Source organism: Rhyacophila brunnea, unplaced genomic scaffold (assembly GCF_057557595.1).
Source record: "Rhyacophila brunnea isolate RB1 unplaced genomic scaffold, BYU_Rbru_1.0 scaffold_24, whole genome shotgun sequence".
NCBI lineage: Eukaryota > Metazoa > Arthropoda > Insecta > Trichoptera > Rhyacophilidae > Rhyacophila > Rhyacophila brunnea.
Window position 1 is genome coordinate 17,905,002 of NW_028232904.1, and position 22,955 is coordinate 17,927,956.

General features: G+C 34.8%; 1 protein-coding gene across 8 annotated transcripts in view; it reads left to right on the plus strand.

The window, feature by feature from the left end:
- Window positions 1–848: 848 nt before the first annotated feature.
- Window positions 849–22,955, plus strand: part of LOC147069135 (E3 ubiquitin-protein ligase RNF13-like) — a 538,012-nt gene continuing 515,905 nt past the window's right edge. For 2 of the 8 annotated variants that reach the window (XR_015071263.1, XM_085951507.1), the window contains exons 1-2: window positions 855–1,152; window positions 13,511–14,385. Coding sequence is in view for 7 of the 8 variants with exons in the window: in XM_085951507.1 (XP_085807633.1) it covers window positions 14,281–14,385 (105 nt within the window). In the remaining variant the exon portion in view is untranslated. Of the gene's footprint in view, window positions 1,153–13,510; window positions 14,386–22,955 lie in introns of all 8 variants that reach the window. The other 6 variants (XM_085951502.1, XM_085951501.1, XM_085951503.1 and 3 more) reach the window with 6 other exon arrangements.

Sequence of the window (22,955 nt, forward strand, 5' to 3'; positions counted from 1 at the left end):
TAGAAAGCCGATACATTCACAATTACTGGTCCTACCTTTTCCGCCCCTCCCGTTGTTGTCTATGGATGACCTGTCATTGTTCTATAGAGTGCTCATACTGACGCGTCTGTCGTGTTCACACAGGGAATGGTTTGATTTGGATAGATGAGTTACATGATAAATAATACACTAGGTAGCATTACCTAATACACCTTATACATAATTATGTAATGCATAGATCAATGCTACATATTTTTGGAAAACGATATAATTATTACCACCGGTTTTTACCGGGACTAGTCTGACTTTAACAGTGATGAATAGGTAACAGGAATGTATATTATTTGTAACACTGATAGTTAAGTACCTACCTAATATATTTGATTTGAGATTTTTTTATAATTCAATTTGAAACGAGAAAAGGCGAATCAATAATACCTATGTCAAGCAATCTGGGATCTGATTTTGACAGCTGAACAGTGGACCACTTGTTGCTTGTGCAGAAAGTTATGCTCAGGCTTCATTAATTTAAAGATGGCGCTGGATATTACTCAAAAAGATTCGACGAATTAGTGCAAGAACGTAGTGGTCGCGCGGGGGCGGCGCGGCGGCGTCTTGCGAAACTTAAACGTATAACCGTGTGTATTATGCCCCAAAAAAAGACACTGTCTACGAACATTTTACACACGGTTACACGTTTGAGTTTCGCAAGACGCCGCCGCGCCGTGCCCGCCAAATCACTACGGCCGAGCACTTAATGTATAAAGTACGTAATAAGTATACCTTACTATTAGAAGGATAAATATTTTTATTTTATTTATTTACGGTTGGCTAAGCTTTCGACTGAAGGCACTGAAGTTAGCCACGGAGTAATCGCAAAATTGTTATGGCGCATATTTTATTGGACGTCTCTGTGTAGTGTTTTGGAAGTTTGTTTATTTTTTTTTTGAAATCTAATATTAAACGTGCTGTGACCGAGTGACAAGTAAAAAGCAACCCGAACGCATGAAAATCAATAATTGTGGTCATCAACGAGTGCTTTCAGTGTAGTTAATCAAAAATCTTCGATGAAAGATCGCTGTCACTACTCACTAACATAATAGTTCTGTATAGACATGTTGGGAGTATATCGTATAATTTCATACAAATGACTTTTATAACTGCAATTTAATCGTTTGTATTCTCTTTATCTTTCACGATAGAGTCGTCAGATGATTACGAAAATCAATTACGTTAGCCAGAGCGCTTGTTAAGCTAAATTAATAGTGAAAAATATTGGTGCCGTCTGAAGTATGTAGTGATTTTTTTCTTACATATTTTATTGTTTAATTTGAACACAAATAAACTTGTCGAGGTCTTTCTGTCAACCCGTAAAGGATCAACGATCTTTTTTAAACAATGGCAATGCATTGGAATAGTGTTTATTTTTATAATAAAGCCGTGGCAGCGGTCGTGAGCCGTACATACATAAAATAATAATGATATCACGTTATCCGTCTTGTCATTATTTCTTACGCATAAACACGCCTATTTTGAATACTAAACCATTTATAGAAATTAATGAGTATATTTACTATTGTTTATTATAATATATACGTAGATAACTATATTCTAAGAAACTGAAAATCTTTATTTCAATATTATGATTATTATGAGACCGCCCTCACTATTATTTTTTGCTGTCATGTGAATAGGTAGGTAATTAATTTATAGTTCGGTTATGAGGATTACAGCGGAAAACACATTTTGAAAATAGCCGATATATTGGATTATTTGTTGGGTTAACCTAACCATACCTAAACTAACCCAAACTAATAAATAATCCGGTATATCGGGTATTTTCAAAATGTGTTTTCCGCTGTATTCCTCATAACCGAACTGTACCATTAATTTATATTTACTATCTACATACCTAATGAAATTAATCTATAAGTAATATCATTATATATATCAAAAGAATAGCATTTATTGAGGTACAATTATTATCTATACAGGCATTTTTACAAGAATTTGTTCTCAATTACTTATTCCATCGAGCCAAAAACTGTATAAAAAAAACAATACTATATGATCCTGCCAAATGATTCCTGTATTTACAGATGAATATTCTGTCCACTACTTACTCCACGGCTAGTGCAAAATAACAGATAATTTGTAGCACTCTGAAATCAATTATTCGGATATTTATCTTCCATTGTAGAGATGTATCTAAACTAAATCTAAACATGTTTATACCAGAATCCATTGTTAGTTAGAGTATTATAATATATCCCCATTAAGTTTCTCCAAAACTCATTGAAAAGGCAACAACATGTGAATTTGATCCTGACAAGGGATTCGAATCTGTGTATTCTTACCTCGAAGTTTCTGGCTCGCTGTAGATATCATTCTCAAGAGGCCATGAGGTAAATTTCTCTTAGGTTAAGTTGCCAATGCTGCTCTAATGCCGTGTCTACACTGGCAACCTCATTAAATTTCACGATAATTATCAAAATTTGTTTGAAAAAAAATTATTTTAATCGAAATTTAATGAGGTTGCCAGCAACTTGTTGTTGATGTGGATAGTCTCTTATGGTACGTTTACATTTGACACTAATATCGTCATATTTATGTATGACACCATATTCACTTAAGTGTAAACAGTAAGTATATTTGTATCTGCCACTTATTTTGCGTGTGTCGACTCTCACCTACCTCTTATTCAATCTACTTATATACGCAAATGTAAACACCGCGTATTCGACAAGTTCGAACTTGGAGCGATATATCACCGAAGTTGGACCACCGTCTACTTTTATGTCAAGTACCTGACACAATATTCGTAGTTTGACAGGTACCTAGTGAATTGCATATGTATATTTCTAAAACAACGGACAATCAATAATCATAGGTACACCATGAATGTATGCCCAACGTTTACGTTAATAAATGTACTGTAGCGATCTGTCAAAAATCATAGACAATGAGAAATAAATCGGATGTGCCGTGTTCTATGGATTTTGTTCGAAAATAAAATATCGCTTGTTCTCGGCACATACGATTAATTCTGATGCACTCTGTGAAGAAAAAATGCGCTTCAAATGGTATTACCTAATTCATTTTGGCCCACACCTGCACTCGTATTAGGTACGATAATATTATATTGAATATGCAATGACGATCAAGTGCTAGATATCGCAATGTTACTGTTAATCGTTCTTCTACGCATTTCTGAATTGTTTGTCTTGTTTTTTGGCAAAAGGTCCAATCTTGCAAACTAAAGTTCAAAAATTGAGTTGGATCTTCGATTTTAAACTCTGACATTAAACGGAAGGCACCTAGTTCTTCTCGTTGCTGAATCCATTCCCGCACCCATCTAGACCATTTTTTCCTCCTTTTTGTTGCCAAAAGACTTAAAATAATAACACTCGCTGCTTTCTTTTTTAACATTCCCATATTGACAACTGACATAACGTTTTTGAGAAGTATACAAAATAAGTGTCCGAATAAATTACAATATCATATGTAAACACCGCATATATTTATTCCAATGTTGCCATTGAATAAAGTGTCGAGACTTTATTTCAACGAGAAGTATACCAGAATTTTATGTCAGATCCATGCAGGTGTAAACAGTAAATGAAATTTTATGTCCGACACATAAAATAAGTATAACGGTATAAGTGTCAGATGTAAACGTACCATTAGCGATGCATGTGATACATTACAACCCCAACAATATTAATAACGGACGACGGGCTGCGTTTGAATATGTCAAGGCTTCCGGCTCTCCAATGTCTTATCTGGCATCTCTGGCCTCTAATGCGTAGCCTGGACTGAGATACGTTATTACATTATAAGTAGGTACTATTGTATCAAACTATTGTATCAAAAGTTTTCTTATATAAAATTTCATTATAAATATCTGTCAAGATATTTATAACTAAACTACAATGTCTACTATAATTAAGATGCCTTCGTCAATTTTATGTAGGCAGCACCAAAAATAATATATTGGTTGTCATATTTTTTAAGATAAATAATCATATAAAACCCTGAGAAATACTTATGTAAACTAAGCAAAATATTTCAATCCCGGACGCGTGTAGCCATTTTGTTTTTTATTGCCAATAGAAGACGAAAATAATCAACTTGTTACCAATATTCGAATATTCGGTCCGTTATTCGAAAATCGAACTGCCTTAAAAATTCCAAATTTGGAATGTGCGACTCATTCTATATTCTAGAGTACGAATTTTCTATGAAAACTATTAGCTTTTAGTCTGAGATACCTACTTACTTTACGATTTATATAATATTAAATATACTTACAGTCAATAATAGTGGTAAATATTTAATGTTCAATAATTCATAGTAATGGACAAGCTATCTTCTATGTATTTTGAAAACCATTAATAAAATTATAAAACAAATATCTCTGAATGTGATATAAATTCCTTAATTAGGTAATCTGATGACAATATGTACGCAGTGAGTATGGGTCAAAATTGCTTGTAGCCATTGTGGGCTGTTGACAGTTTTAGTAAACTAAGATGTGCTGTAGATTATTCAAATTGGTTCCGTGCTATTGCCCTGCTTCCTGTTTATACTGCAAATGCAGATATAGAGTGCATGTGAAAATGAATCATCTTTTCAATTTGAGTGTACATATGGATTGCTATACCAATTACTTCTTGGTACACATTCTCTCCTTAGGTGGAGCATATGAACATTAAGCGGCAGTGGCTTACACTGCCTGTTGAATGGAAGTTAAGGCGATACTTCAGTGAAACGGCAAATAATTTTCAACTATAGGTGCGACGAAATTTTGGACTCTCTGGCATTCGGAGAGAGAACGTCGAGCTGGGGACACGTCAATTTGTTTCGTGATGGCGACGGGGGTATTAATTCTTAAATCGTGTAAAGATGACTAAAAACGTTACCCGTTTACTTTAAAAAGAAAACATGTCAATGAATATACATATTATTATTGTTACTAATAGAACAATAAACAGAACATTAAATGGACGCATGTTGGATTTATATAACAAATTATATTTCGGTCGGCATGCGTCATTTGCACCCGTGACCCGCAATCCGCGCATCGCCTAGCCACGATCTTTTTAGACCATGCCTCAACTGAGGTATAGTCTTAACGGAAAGAGTTATAATCAACATTACCTCTAATTTTTCTATTGTGCGTACAGATCATCAACGCATCTGAGCAGTGGCATAACTAGTAGGCCATCCATGGACTAAAACCGTATGCGGTTTCAAACCGTGTGCTATACTAACCTTATCTTTTCTGGTCATGGAAATATATTTCCACAAAGTATATTATAAGCATCTGATCGTATCCGTTTATACCATACACTTACAAATTTAGTGAAAATATATTTTCATGAACAAAAATCATAAGTTTAGTATGGCACACGGATCTAAACCGCATACGGTTTCAGTCCATGGATGGCCTCTAGGGTTGGTGTCACCCGTTAGTGACGCTAGTTTCGACTAAAATCGATTATTAGTTTTGTATCACTTATAAATATTTTAAGTAAAAAAAACTGTCACCTGTCTCGCTTGTTCTTATTCAATATTTTTCTTCTTCTTTCATTGCAGTCTTCTATCGAAGGTTGGCGACCAAATCACAATACATCTCCCTATCATGGATCAGTCATATCAGATTCCCAACACCTTCGGCAGTAAGCCACTTACGGAAGTTGGGTAACCAAGACAATCATCTTATGCCCACGTCTCTGTTGCCCTCTAAATTTCCCATTATGAGCCGCAGTGAATCATACTTCAAATTATAGAATATGACAGAGCCTTTCTGCGCTTGATAATAACTATGAAATCTCATGTGTGATTATCTCGTTTTAAAACCGCCTTATCGGTAGGTATTGTGACAGCCCAGAAAATTCATATCATATGCCGATACAGCTACATTTCGAAAGTTTGCAGTCATCTGATGGTTGTAATAAATTGCTCTGAATTTAAGTGGCAGTGCCACCTGTCAATATTTTTGGTCGATGCACTCAATAATACTATTGAGCTAACGATAATATCGTTCGTAAAGCAATATAGGGTAAAAATATTCATAGCTAAAGAACGTGAGTGAATGGGTTAAGAAGAGTGTGAGTTTAATGCATATATTTGACTAAGCGATTAAGTGCAGAATGCATGAGAGACGTATAGCGTGGGTAATCACGGAACAAAGATGCAAACTCTTTCGCAAGCATATTTACGTGCGTCAAAGAGAGACAGCTTATGCATTACAGACAGACAGATGAATAATATATTAAACTAAACTTAATGTAATTTACAGTCGAACTCGGTTATTACGATCACAGATATAGCGAGGTCTCGGATGTAATGAGGAAACATTCGTTGACATTTTAGTTTATGATTTTCTCCATATGTTTATTCACTTTTATAAGGAGCTACTTATCGGGTATACCGAGCTAAAATATCGTCAAAATGTGTCGTGTCTAAGTACCTACCTAATTGGTGTTTTCGCTGACAATATTGAAAAAGTATCCACGCATATGGTTGAAATTGCATTTAAAAAATCCAAAGTTTGTGATGTCAGTAAGTACCTACCAGCGTTCATTACAATAAACAACTTCTTTTGTAGTTTATGAATGCTATGTTTCGGGGAAAAATTCCAATTCTGTATTTTTGTTTGAATTGCGACTTTTTGTGTTATGTGACCGCTCATTTAAAATTACCTATTCTCTGATATAACGAGTAACGCTTATAACGAGCAAATTCAGTCGGTCCCATCTTCCTCGTAATAACCAAGTTCGACTGTATTTAGAATCTAAAGTAAGCGTCTAATAATCCTTCAGTATTGAGTCTTCTCCGCTGATGTACAAAGTGATAAAATTTATTTTTAAATGAATATATAATTATTCTTTTGTTGACGTGTTTGTGCTAATAATAAAATTGATAACACAGTAATAATTTTATACCACAAAGGGGGCTATGACCCCCTCAAAGTGCACGGCCTTACAGCTTTTATGAGTTATACATTCCCAGTCAAATTGAATTAAATTCGCTTTTATTGATATGTTTGTTTGAAACTGGGTCGACTAATTTAGTCAGAATTATTTTGTTTTGCACATAATATACACTTAGGATTGATGTGCTTGTCATCTAATAATGCAGACAGTTTTCAAAAACCTCATGAGGTTTGCAACAAATGCGGTCTAAGCATGAATACTAAGTCGGCTCGCGCATCTATAATGAATACGTCAATGTGACATAATCGTTATTCACAAAACACATGTTATCTTATGGACCTTCGCACACTGCTGGAATGAAACATTTTAGTTGGAAAAATATATCTGGTGTTGCTTGTAACAAATCTCATACGACTCCGCCTGCAAGTTGCTCGCCATCCGAGTTGGTCATTCGAGCCAATCGTATTCAGATGTCAACCTGTGCGTTTGCCATATCTCATACATATCCACATAAAAATTCGCAGATGAGCGCAACATTTGCTTCATTCATGAAAACAAGAAATATCCTTATATATAGGGAATGAACCCTTCGCTACTACTTCAATTTCTGTGTCTGATACTGATTTTTCGTGTGCGGATATTTGTACGTATGTAGTTCGCCGTATCACACTTCACCGTGAAATGTTTTTGGAAATATATGGTCGTATATTAAAGACCGTTCAACCTCGTTGGGTCGTATAGTACTTACTGAGATAAAATTCATGTCTAAATAAAACACGGTTCTTGTCAGTTGCCAGGAAGCCAGTGGCAAACAAATTTTGAAAATAGCCGATATTATACTGGATTATTTGTTAAGTTACGTACATTATTGTCTGCAATGCTCTATGAACAACGCATAATTTTTTCATCTCAGTGCTATAATCGAGATGACCGTATAGTATACCGTCATCTCTTTCCGATAAGAAAGCTCACGGCGAACTGTGCTACGGTGAAATTTACATGTGAGGTGTCTAATTCCAAAAAGCGATAAGTCCACATTTGGTCAAAATCGAGAAAAAAATATGCACATATTCTTTGTATAATTTTACACAATATGTATTGATCTATAAATTCCAAAACGCGACATAACCCTACGAAAAAAATATTTTATGTCTCGATTTATTGCAAAAAGCGCCAAGTCCGTGTTTCATATTATTTAAAGTTATTAGATTTCGCGCGTATTTAAGTCAACCAATAAGGGAACGTTCAATATTGAAAAGAGCGTCTCGCATCTGGTAAACTCATGACAGTGCCACGGAAATATGTGCCTTATGCGGAATAAATTAAAAAGTGAGGTACAAGTAGCGCTTCGTCCAATTTTATTTTGCCTATATTTATTACATTTAAGAGTTTATCGGCTGAAACAAATTGCCATTTGGTTCTAATTTCGGCATAGAATACAACGGAAAAAATAATCTCACGTTAAAACAAATAATTAAAGCTTGAAACATAAAAACGTTGTTTCCTGAAAATATTGAATTGTGGACTTGTCGCTTTTTGTAATTAGACGCCTCATGTAACCGGTATTTTTGGTGTTTGACTAATTTGATGTTGCGAGAGGTTACGCGCGTCGCTAACGCTAGACTCCTATGTGCGCGTTCAAATATGCAACATGCTTTTGACATTCTTACACGGTTAGATTTATGACTGTGCTGCCGACGAGATGAGTTAAGATGTGCGAGTCAGCTTAAAAGGCATGTGTATTAATTAGTATGTTCCCTATAGATGACAACATGCATTTGCCAAGTCGAGAAAGCCAGGACTGTTAGACGTTTGAGAAAAATACTATGTAGCCATGACATAAACCTTAGAATTAGAACAAGTGTACTGTACGGGGTGGAATCGTGGACACTCACAGAAGTTTTCAAAATGTGGGTTTGCTTAACAGGTGGAAAAACAAAGTTATAACAATTTTGAAGATTAAAAAGACCAAATAAATACCTAATCATGGAAGTTGAAGTTAGAAAAATGGCCATCGGCTCGTTTACCTGATTATTACCAAGTACCTATCTGTCAAATTTTAATATTATTTTACCTTGAACTATTTTCACATAACTTATAGGTAACGTAAACAGCTTAATATTATCATGTATGCAATTTTTATCTTATCAAACATTATTCAAGTCAAGTCGATCAACTGTACGATTTTGGCTGAACAATAAAGATATCCTTATCTTTCCTATTTGCATCCAGTGCGACTGTCTATGAAACTGTGGGTTAGATTCAAGACAAATTTTTTTTTTTAAAAAGGTTTTTTCAATCTGTGTTTGAATCAGTGCAAGTACGGAAAGGGTTGGTGGTTGGTTAATAACCATTCCTCATAAAAAAACTCTACCAGCCCATATTCTCCACTCAAGTGCGAACGTGGTACTAAATTTAATTTACCGTTGATTGCTTTTTATACTGTCCACTCTTCATCGGCTGGTAAATTTGTAAATTTATTGTGTCAGTTCTTCAACGTCATCATAAGTGGCCCAGTAACCTAGGGCATGTCTTAGCCTCCTCTCTTCTCCCCGTGTTCTGGACCAGTGTCCTCCAGTTCTCTGCACCGGCCGCTCTATTATCTTTGTTGACACCGTCCAACCACCGGTGTCCGGGCCTGCCAGCTTGTATCCATAATTTCCCTCGGCGGTCGAGCACTGTCCATTCTTGCTACATGGCCCGCCCATCAGAGTCTACCAAGTTTAACGAATGCGGAGATATCGTCTTTTTGGAAGAGGTTGTAGAGCTCCAGATTATACCGAATATACCTTTCTTCTCCTTCTAGTATGGGGCCATATATCCTACACCAGCACCTTCCTCTTGCATATATTGAGCGCACGCTCATCCATCCATCGTAAGTCAGTAATGGTCAGATCAGCGTCATGTACATCATAATTTTTGTACTACGGGAGAGTATATGAGACTTAAGCTGATTTTGTAGATCAAAGTAGCACCTGTTCACTGTTATGACTCTCCATTTTATTTCTTCACTTATGACATTCTTCATGACTCTTGTGCCTAACATAACGTTTGATGTCAGTAAGTTTTTAAAATTATAATATTAATTATGTAGGTACCTATAATGTTTCTTATGACTTGATCATTATCTAACAGAGCAAAAAGTTATTGCAATGCTAAAGTACACTAACTTAGTACATATTGTAATAATATGTTTGTAAGTATATTCTATTAAAATCATGTATACATCTGCATGTAGTAAATTGCATATATTTATTAGTGTATTTTAATCTGTGTTTGCACTAAAACCAGTTATTCTTGAGTCACATTGAATCCTTTTAATTTTCTTACATGCAAAATCTTAAACATTTTGTAATAGCATACTTAATATAATTGAGGCGCCGAGTGCCAAAGGAGCTCAAGCGCCAACTTTACGATTTTTGACATTTGAATGTAGGTATTTTCTATAAATCGATATGTATCATGCCACAAAGTCTTATCGCTCAAATAATTATAGATATTTTACAAAAGAGTTTTATTTTCTGTGGCATAATTGTTTTGGTCGTTATGTCGGCACGCCACAGAAGCTTATCCGCCATTATACTATGGAGAGCGCGAGACCAAAACAGCTGTCAGATTTGTCTTATTGAATATACATTCTCAACAGTGAAAAAAACTAAAAATGAGCTCAAGAAGGATTAGAAAAATAGTTTCGATGTGTGTTAAACCTGTAAACGAGGAAAATCATGGTAAGTATAACATGTTTTATCCGTTTTTCTTTCACATATGCTGTTGTTTAAAATATTTTAGATTACTTTTGAAATATGGTTATTAACGTCGTTTTAGTAATTATGTCCACTAAACTTTTACTTCCATAAAGAAAAATAACTCTTATTTCTAATTTCATCTTATTTTATATCCACTTACGAAAGATATACACTAAAAACAGTATTTAAAAAATCACCCGAATCCTTGAGAAAAAATGATGGTGTTAAATTTGAATAATGATTTTGTTATTTTGGCCAGTTTGGAGTAACGATTTAATTTAGTATTATTAATAATATTGGGTATATAGACGGTTATTACAAAAAAAACCATCCAAAAGCTTTGAAATCATTTCTGTAATGGCAAAAACGTATTTAATATTATAAGGCAAATTTTATGCCAAACAAACTTATGTAACAATCATAACAAATTTGACCATTTTTTCAGTGTTTATTTGGCATAATAAAATTTGTTTATATCAAAATGTTTTTTTATTGCTATCCAAACCCTTACATTAAAACATTTTTTTTAAATGATTTATTTTTTTAAATTAATGCCATTATTTGAGTTTGAAAATGTTAATGCCACAGAAGCTTATGCAACAAAAAAAAGTATCAAGTGCCACCTTTTTTCATTTTTCTATATGCCAAAGGGGCTCAAACACCATTTTTTTTGGAATCCAATAGATATTTTTCATTAAATGTTATTGCAAATAATACTTTGATTTTTTAAAATTTGCTTTGCTTAGAAAATAATTGTCCATTTCAACATTCAAGTTTAAAACTAAAAAAATAAATTAACTGAAAACTTGTCGGCCATTTTGTAGCACTTTTGTTAAATGGTGCTTGAGCTCCTTTGGCGCTCGGCGCCTCAATTATTAAAACCAGTCTTGCAACACTGGCAGGTTATCGGTTCAAAACCTGGCTATATCATTTTTTTTTAAATTTATTAAATTTATGTCTATCTAATTGCCCTAAAGATGACAGCCATTTTTTGTAACATTAAATCAATATTTCCAACTCTGATTGATTCATAGATGGCGTCAGGTTTATTTAAAATTTTAGTTTCGTGCACTTGCTAATAATACTAGCTACGCATTTTTTATTGACACATTACAAGAAGTGGCAGTTTTAGATAATTATGTGGAGGCCTAAGACTGACAGGTTTGAAACTAACTAAGAAACTGCTATTCGGTGTCAACCTTTTCTATGCTTCACAATATTATTATGGCAGTATCTGACAGACACATATTGAATGTAGAGCAAAGCTCATACTAATATCATAATTTGAAAATAATTAAAAATTTCATGATTATTCAAACAGATGTCACTGTGTGTTTAATTTTTTAGATTATGCAAATCAATTGACAGTTGCTAGTAATTTGAGTTTAAAGTCAGACCAGATAACTCACGAAATTTGTAAGTGCGGCCTGCCGATCATGGGCTCATAGAGCGAGAAAACTGGCTGACGGCATAGGACTGAAATACTGCAATAGTTTAGGTTGCTTGGATTTTTTCTCTCTCTTACTCTCGCTTCACTTTATCCAAAGTAAATATCTTTCAAAGATGTTCGATACTTTCAGATGAAGCGACAGCCTCATCTGCTTCGCAGAAAACTTGAAACATTCTCAGAGAAATCTTTTTTGGTCCGAGTGGGATTTGAATCCATCCTGTTTCTTGGGTTGTTCTACATAGTACGTTAGTCGATTTTCGGAACAATAATAACTAATAACTCACGCTAACGATAGACAGGTGGCGCCCCTGGAAACGAAGCATTGAAACAAAACGGACAACCGCTGTTAAATAATTATATTATGTAAACAGAAATAAGTACTTAGTATATTTATATAGTTTTTGAGAAAGCAAGAACTTATTGTTGCTAACTATCTACGCAAATACTGACCAAAAAAATCAAGTATGCATTTAATCTATTGAGAATCATGTAAATAATATTATTTGAACACGGAGAGCGTATTGCCATTTCAAATAAATAATAAAAGTGATAGGGATACTTTATCCACATTGCATGTATTTACATTTAAAACACTGATAAAGTAACCATTGTATTCTTTCAACTTTATATGGAAAATGGCAACATTTAAAATGACAAGACCTCTAATGCCAGCGCTCCATTGGCGAGCCAAAAGTCCGAGGACAATAAATCGTCCGATTTGTCTATGCCCTGCTACTGATCAATGAACGAATAAAAAAGTCGAGCTGTCAAAAGTAAAAAATTGCGATTATCGTAATGTCTTCTGATAACCCTATAATTTTGTGTTATTTATATGTAGACTTGCGTAAAATAATATAGCAGTGAAAACAACACAAGATTTACGTTTTCTTTTATGAATTTCATAAATACAAATAAAAAAATAATTGGTAAATCTCTCATTTTATAATGTGTAAATTAACAAATAAATCAATGAAAATGTTTAAAACAATTACAGATTTTTTTGCGGTCCGAATGATTGCGTATTAATGTCAAATCGAATTTGCATTGCGATCGACGGACGAAGTCTGGCAACTCGGAGGTAAAATATCAAACATGTTTGAAATCCAACGAGCCTGGTCTGCGGATTAAAAAGTCCGCAGACCTGGGGTGCTCCACGCGAAAAAAAAGTCCGAAGACTGTAAATCGTCTGACTTGCGTGCCAATGGAGCGCCGGCATAATAATTATTGTTGAGTGCAACTTTGTCATGTTAGTCACTGTCTTGTTTATTTGCAATATCATATTTATTTATGCATATCATTCTTAACTAGTTAGTTTTACATGACGTCTAATTACTATGCATCAGGCCCTTAGTATTAACAATGACTAATTTTGTATGTTCTTTTTATATTTTTAGATTGTTCCTTGTGACAATGTGATTTTTAGACAAGTGGCAATACTTTGCCAACGAATGACCTTCCAAACTGTTTATTTTTTATCACAACAACTGTTAATAAAAGCCTTTTAGAGTGCTAAAATAAATAATTACAGTATTTTCAGTGATCAATTACACTTAAATATTGTGAATGGGATTGTGTGTTTATTCATAAAGAAACACAGAAAGTGACCACACCAAGTTAGTATATAAATAATTGAATATACATTGTTTAATTAATATACATGACAGCTTGAGTGTAATATAATTATAATATAAAAAGACATTAATAATATTTAAAGTGTATTTTTATATACTTACCTAGAGAGACTTTATATCTTGTTAGAGAAAGCAAAGAACATCTTTTTTCTGTGACTTATTTTATATTTCTTTTATTGAGTGACTATACAAGAACTAAGTAGTACCTAATTAAAATTAATAGCATTAAATCTCCACATGATACAGAGTTTGGAAGATAATCATAATTTCTTAAAAACAGTGTTATAAATTTAATATAGGTGCAGTGATATAGTTGGGCATAAATTTAAACCAGTGCTAAAGAAGAATATATTTTGGACATATCTCTAACACATAGAGATTGTCCTATAAATTTGTTGAGAGTGAATATGATTTTATAGCACATAATAGTGGATATATCTTGTGCGTAGACAGGGTTGTGAAGTTTCTATCAGATGAGAGGATCGGAGTTTGTGGCCCGTTTGTGGATTTCTTGGTGTTGCGAGTGAGTCACGATGGCCGGGAGTATCTGCATCTCGCTGATAGTGGTGGTCTTCTCTATCCTCAGCGCCATGGCTGAGGGAAATATCCTTGTCTACACCATGCAGATGCCCAGATTTGTGAGTATTATTTTCTATATTATGTACACACTTGAATTTATTTATTTAGGTATTCAGAATACAGTAGTGTTTACTTCTTCGGCCATATCCGCCCCTTAGTTGAGCATATGGACACCACGCGGCGCCTCCAAGAATCCCTGTCGCTCGCCAGTCTTCTTGCTTTGTTCCAGGTCATATCAGCATCCTGTAGCTCCGCTGTATACACTATAGATAGTATTTCGCGGCCTTCCAGGATGCCGGAATCCGGTCGGTTTAAAGAACCTGGCTTGTTGAGGTTCTCTTCTGGCATCCGCAGCACGTGGCCGAGCCAGGTCCAACGTCGCCTCTTCACTCTTAGCGTGATGAGAGGCTGCTTGGTGCGTTCTCTTATCTCCTCGTTGCTCCTAAAGTCATCCGCACACCCAGTATCTGTCGCAACCATCTGTTTTCGAAGCTCAGTATACGGTTGCTCTGAGCCTTTATAAGGTGCCATGATTCGTTACCGTAAAGCAGCACAGTCAGAATGCAAGTGTCGAATAGGTGGCATTTGGTTTTGACCGAGTACAATCGTGAGTCCCAGACACTCCGCATCGAGTTGAATGTTGCTCCAGCCATTCCCATTCGAATAGCGAGCTCTTAGCAGTGTGATATTATGATAACTAAATGGCCAATGCGCCAAAATACATTGAAAAATACAAGCCATACAATGGTTATAAAAAGTTTACTAGTGAATAGAAATATAACACAATACAATAGAGTATGGATCTTGAACCCATGGGTTACAAGTCTTACAACCCACAGAGAGGTTGCCAATTACTAAATAGTAAACTTAAAATAATACTAAGTAAGTACTTAGTGACTCATTTTTAAACTTTTATACAATGGAGTCCAGTGGCGCACCCAGGAATTATTATTGGGGGGGGCCCAAGGAGGAGAATGTAAATTAGTCCCATAGGCTCTTTTTCTTCTTCATATAAATATTTTTACATATTTTCACAATACATGGCGATATACATAGGGACATTTTCAACTAGTTGAAAATGTCCCTCTGAGGCGGACGAAACCGGTCCTAATCTATTTAATAAAAGTGGAATAAGTACTAAAAAAAAATTACGTTTTATTAAATTAAAACAACAATACAATATTTATTCCGAATTCCACCGAAAAAAATGTTCTTTTGATTTACACCACCACCGTAGTGGGTGTAGTCGTTCTTTTCGCAGAATGTTGCAGATTTTTGGTTTTTTAATACTGAGGTTCCAACATATTAATTGAAAATGGACACAAAAAGTATTATTGCCTTTAAATTATACACAACCTACTCAATACAACACAGCCTTATATCTCGTTTATCGGTCTTTTGTCTATTGCACTCGGTGTACCTAGACCATGGCTCCCACATCCTGAAACGGGCCCTCGGGCTAGGGCAGTGGTCGGCAAACTGCGGCTCTTTAGCCCCTTGAGTGCGGCTCTGCCACAGATGCTCTCTGTCATATTTGACATGGCTACAAAGAAGAAGCAAAGAAAATGGAAGAGGATAACCGTAAATACAATGTTGAATAGACCGAGAGACGCGTTTATTCAAAACTTAAATGGCTTCCAGACCTGTATTTATGTGTCGGGAAAAATTGACGCATTCAAATTTAGAGAGATACTGCAACTAAAAACTCGTAATTTTGCGCTAAATATTCTGTCGATGATGCAAGGAAGAAAGCAGCTGAGGAGAAGAGTCAAGAAAAATAAAGTTCTGTATTTAATTAGGTACTGAATAAAATCTTTCAACAATGTTAATATTGCAAGTTTTGTGGTTAGTAAAAAGATTTCCAAGAGAGGAAATCAAGAGTAAATTGAGAAATCGATTTATTGATGAGAACCTGGAATCGTGTTTAAAGTTAAATCAACAACATACGAACCTGACTTACCCAAACTTTACAAGGAGATGCAAGGCCATTATTCACATTGAGTTTGTCAGTCATTGTCATGATTCAATTTTATGGATACCTTACTTACAATTTAATTTTTATTAATAAATAAGATCATTATTACGTATGATATTCAGTTTTATTCAGTGTACCTACCTATAATTTAATTAGGACTTTAACTAAACTACCTACGTATATAAATTAAGTTTAAGAAATTTGGCTCTCAAAAGAAATCTCAATCATGCAAGATACTGTTGATATTTGGCTCTATTGACTAATGAGTTTGCCGACCACTGGGCTAGGGTATTTGACGGGCCCCCTATCCACCGCTTAGATTAAAGGCAGTGTGAAACACTACATTAACGTTTTTCAAATTGTGTTTTAGTTCAAATTGAGGGTACTTATACAGTGAATTATTGGCGATTTTCAGTACGTCATCTACTTTAATAATGGAGCTGTCGACACATAATAATCAGAAAATATATTGGACATTTATATAAATTAAAATGTTCATAGTCATGAAGTATAATAGCGCCTATAATACGCCGTATAACTTTTTTTTACTATTAAAGCTAATTTATGAAATATACTGTTGATATTTGGCTCTATTGACTAATGAGTTTGCCGACCACTGGGCTAGGGTATTTGACGGGCCCCCTATCCACCGCTTAGATTAAAGGCAGTGTGAAACACTACATTAACGTTTTTCAAATTGTGTTTTAGTTCAAATTGAGGGTACTTATACAGTGAATTATTGGCGATTTTCAGTACGTCATCTACTTTAATAATGGAGCTGTCGACACATAATAATCAGAAAATATATTGGACATTTATATAAATTAAAATGTTCATAGTCATGAAGTATAATAGCGCCTATAATACGCCGTATAACTTTTTTTTACTATTAAAGCTAATTTATGAAATGTGTTTATCTCACTTATCTGGTCAACCCGACACGCCGGGCCCCCCACAGCCCGGGCCCCCAGGCTAGACCCCTGTCAACCCTCCCCAGCCATGACCACCACCACCACCACCGGAATACCACTCCGGAATTCGGGTGGACACCGAGAATTTCATTAGGGAACGGGTTTCTAAAAAAACCTGACATTAGTGTTTCGAAATTTTTGTATTAGAAATTAAAATCTAAGAAATATTACTAAAAAGGGTGCTGGAGAATTACAAATCATTTTTTGCCGTGTTGTTTGTCTAAGCCCAAGGTATAGTTTATTGGCTTTCGATTTCAATATGTAAATCATTCTGATGATTTTCATATTTTGGGGGGGGGCAAGGCCCCCTGCCCCCCCCCTGGGTGCGCTACTGATGGAGTCCATGGAATGTAATTTTAGTACTAAAATGCTTATGTGTTCATACAAAACAGTTAAACGTTTGAATCCTGTTTCACACAGTTCATAAATAGCTATTGTTGATTTTGAAACTGGTTCTATTTCTTCTAATTATGTCATTTGTACTCGTTTGACCTTTAGCACCTCAATTATTATCATAATTAATTTTATCATGGATGGTTGTAATCATGGCCCCCACATCCTGAAGCGGGCCCCCAAGCCAGGATTTTTGACGGGTTCCCCTACCCATCGCTAGGCCTAAAGGCAGTGGGACGCTCTACATAAGCGTTTTCTTAATGGTGTTTAGGTAAAATTAAGAGTATTCGGTGTATTTTACAACGTTTTTCTTAGCTCGTATTCTTATTTGTCCGGTGGTTCTTTGTCCGGTACAAATCTTGCAATCGATTTTTAACTAACTTTCCGACTAGCTAGACATTTGAAACTTTTAGAATATATCAGAACACGATGCCAATGCATTTTTAAAATACTTTTAGCCATCTTTAAGTAGAATTGAATTCATTTTCAGTTAATTCTGTTTTGTATGAAAAGTTATTTCGACACCATTATTGGTTTTTAGGGGTCTGGGGTCCTAGCAACTAAATTATTAATATATACGTGCGTTACTACGGAAATCAATATGACATGCAAGTACAAATTTTTCTGATCGTTTAAGCTAGTCAAGTCAAGTTTATATGATTCAACAGAAAATTTAAAAACGTATATAAAAAGTTCTTTTTATCTTTTAATTATTTAACGATTTTTTTGTATTGTTGAATAAATTCACTTGAATTATGGAGTTGTCAAATATCAATACTATTGTATCACAGAACTAAATATTTTAAAATGTTAATACTTTAAGTAAACAGCGCCGCAGGCGACTTTTTTCCCATTAGAGCAAATTTGTGATGAATATTTATCTCACTTACCAGGACGACCCGCCACGCCGGAGCCCCTAGATAGTTTCTTGCGTTGAGCATGGGTTGATTTGTTATTAGTTTTACCGAGATTTAATGTGCGAGTCGAGTTGAGTTGCCTTATTATGATGTTGTCAACTTGTGTGTGTAGTTATCTTTAAATTCCCTATTTTTATATTCGACCGATGTTTTAAAAATAAATTTTGTTTAGGTAGGTACTCATAGAATATCTCCATATAACCAGAACTCTTCCCCTTTGATATAATGTAATATTATACAACATTGTTAATTTATCTTTATGCAATTTACCAGACATTTTGTTATTTTTCCTATTTTAGTAGATACTCAATCTGTACTTACCCACAGGTCACAAGCTCTCAGTAGATAATGTATGCCAAACATTTGAATAAGATAAGATTATTATTTTATTATTAATATTTCGTATCATTTTAACGATGTTATCAGCTGTCACTGGATGCGATTTTCGATAATGTGTAATGTTAGATATAAAATATTAATCTACATACTTATTTGTTTTCATTCAACTAAGAATACAAATTGCAGATTATGCTGGTTAGTTAAGAAAACAATTAAACATTAAACCCTGCCTAACCAAACCATAATGGTTTAGGTATGATATGGGCGATCCAACAAAAATAGTGCACACCTTTTCAGTCATACTTTCGTTGAATTAAGAATACATAATACCTATTACAGATGGTGCCTTTTGCAGAGATGGTTTTTTTTTAAATTCATTGAGCCCTGCCTAACCAAACCATAATAAATAAAAATATTCTTCTATCTATGCAATAATATCTAAAATTATGTAGTTATGATTTAAAATTGCATCTTTTAAGATATTGTATAGATATAGGAATGTTTTTTGACAATTATTTATCTGTTTTGGCTTGCTTTACATAGAGTTTAATTGAATTTTATAAACGAACCAACAATGTCTGCTATTTTTAGTGTCGGTTCCAATGACATTTGGTTCAATGAAAATAATTAATACGTATGACTGAGAAAGTTTAGTGTGCATTATTTATGTCGGATCTTAACAGCCTACCTCCACCCTTCGCCACTGGTACCTACTTATGATAATTGGCTTTGAAGAATAGTTTTTTTCTTAAAATGACGATTCATTCACTATTCTCCTTTATTTTTTATTTCTTTTGCTACAATATTGCCTCTTAGGCCCGTTTCAGACGGGACACGGTGTCGCGCTCGTATATAATAAGGAGGCTTTTGTATTCGAATGAAGGGGCCTTTGTATTATGTTTATGAACGACCCAGAGCTAATGAGTCAACGCGTGTCCGATACTCTTTTCCGTCGGCCGCTACATTCTCAAGCCGCCGATACACTTGTTTTTATTATCGCAGCCAGTTTTATGTTCTAATTTATAACGCGAAATTATGCGTTGACTCATTAGCTCTGGGGCGTTCATAAACTTAATACAAAGGCCCGTTTATTCGAATACAATGGCCTCCTATATTATATCGAGCGCGACACCGGTGTCCCGTCTGAAACGGGCCTTATAGATGCTTTAATAATACGTTTGGCGCGATAAGTGTCTCTAATGAAACAATTAAATTCTATATTACTAACAATTTTATGAGATTTCTCGCGTAGCCTCTGGCATTAGTCGCGGAACCTCGGTAGGTAATCACTGCACTCTAGGTATCGATTCATTTTTCTGGTCCCACGCAGGGCTATTCTAAATAGTTAACACGTTTCCATTATTTCTATTGCTCCAAAATAGCACAGATATCACTCGGGAGTGGGAGTAAACAATGCGGTTATCCACAATAATTGTTAGCACAGTTAACGCGTCACTCAACGATATTTGACAGCTCGCAGTTAGTCGGGCGACCATGTTAAAAAAATATCACAATTGACGTTTATCTTTCCATGATAACTAACTGCCTGAATGCGACATAATATATTCATCCTTTCTTTAAGCAAGCACTAAGGTGCATGGTTGATACATCAGTCCCGTGCAGCTTCGTTTCAGGACAAGGAAGTGTGGCACTAAAATATTTTCATTCTGATACGTTTTTAGCGTCATGAAAGGCGGCCGTACACAAATCGCATATACATAGCGGATGGAGATGGGGTAACTCAAATCATATCATATTTATCACTTTTTTATTGATATCGGAGTTAAGTGGTATGTTAGAATAGCCGTGCTGGGCTATAGCACATTTAATGTAAATTCAGTCCTGTCTTTAACGGTAAGAAAGTTCTCTTATCTTAAGTATTATTGATAATAATTGTAATCTGCCCAGGTATATATCATTTTTAATAATTAAACAATAACAATTAACAACATATTAGATTTTATTGTGTTTTAATTATACATACAATCAGTAATGGCCACCGAGTCAGTATCGAAGTATCGCGTGCGTTTGGATTGTTTTAAAAGTGTTTTTATTTTTTTTAAATTAATTAATTTGTTTATTTTAATTAGGTTGTGATAGTGAAATTTTACTGAGATGTCTCCTGCTATGGTGGTCAACATCCTCCAAGTTTTCAGAGTCGTGGATGTGCAATCATATGTGTGTATTTCATTATATTGTCGTCTATCAGATTGTTTTTTGTCTTATGGTTAATCTATAGTGCCTCCTAGTGACAATACGAATGAATGAACCGTAATTCATTCAATCAATGACCAAAGATTGTGAATTGGCGTAATAAGTAAATCCTTTTAGCAAAAATATTTTATCGTGTCCTCTTCACCATTTTTTATGAAATTATTTTAATGTTAGCGACATGTATTTCGTTGAGTTTGTAAACTGCATCAAATTTAATTTAATATGAATAGGTATCAAAAATCTATGCTTAAATTGATATTAAAACAAATATTTCATTTATTTTGATAAAATAAATACTACAACAGTATAATAATTCTATTGAGAGCGCACTTCAGTGAAACGGCAAATAATTTTCAACAGTAGGTGCGACTAAATTTCTCACTAGTCGCCAATCGGAGACCGACACGAGGTGTCCGCACGTCGATTCGTTTTGTCATGGCGTCAGATGAAAATATTCTAAATCGTGTAAAGATGACTAAAAAACTTTACGTATGTACTTAAAAAAGAAAATATGTCAATGAATATACTATTTTTATTAGTCATATAACAATAAACATTACATTAAATGGACGCATGTTGGATTTTTATGACAAATTATATTTCGTTCGGCACGCGTCATTTGCACAACCCGCGCATCGCCTAGCCACGATCTTTTTAGACCATGCCTCAACTGAAGTATAGCCTTAAGTAATCGCTACAAAATAGTTTTTTAGTCGATAGCTATTTCGGATTTTGCATCTTTATTTAGATTATGAAAAATCAATCGAATCGCCATTCTGTTTAGTTGCTATAGTCACTAGTGGGTACAGTATTTTTCAACCTTTACTAAAGCGGCACACTTGGCCTTCTGCCAAATTCTCCCGGCATACCAAACATTGGTACATTATAAAATTAATGATCAGCATACTTATTTTTTTCGGAGATCATCTTAAAAAAATTGTGATTTTAGTGCGCGGGTTTTAATGAAATTAATAATATTTTTACGGCTTGGTTGAACACATTTTTCGAGTTATATACTACTATCATCAGTCTTATCAGTTATCAGTGTTTTATCATTTATCAATGAAACACGTGTCGTGAGCCAGTGGCGCACTATTTGAGAAAACAAAAAGCTGTTTTTCTCCTATTCATCTATTATGGACTTGGCTGATTTTGAAATCTAGCGACACATTATACTAACGGTTACATTTTTTAATAATTTATTTTATGCGGAGGACAGTGGCCCACCCAGGATTTAATATGGGGGGGGGGGGGCAAGGAGAAGAATGTAAATTAGTCCCATATGCTCTTTTTCTTCTTCACAGCCTAATTTCTCGTTTATCGGCCTTTTGTCTATTGCACTCGGTGTACCTACACCGTGGTCCCCACATCCTGAAACGGGCCCTCAGGCTAGGATATTTGGCGGGCCCCCTACCTACCGCTAAGATTAAAGGCAGTGTGAAACACTACATTAACGTTTTTCAAATTGTGTTTTAGTTCAAATTAAGGGTACTCATACAGTGAATTATTGGCGATTTTTAATACATCTACTTTAACAATGGAGCTGTCGAGTATCGACACATAACAATCAAAAAATATATTGCACAATTATTTATATAATAAAAAATGTTCATGGCCATGAAGTATAATAGCGGCGCAGGCGACTTTTTTACTATTAAATCTAATTTATGATTTGTGTTTATCTCACTTATCTGGTCAACCCGGCACCTCGGGCCCCAGGCTAGAGCCCTGTCAGCCCTCCCCAGCCATGGACCTACACCACTCCGGAATTCGGTTGAACACAGAGAATTTTTTGACAGTTCCATTAGGGATTAGGTTTC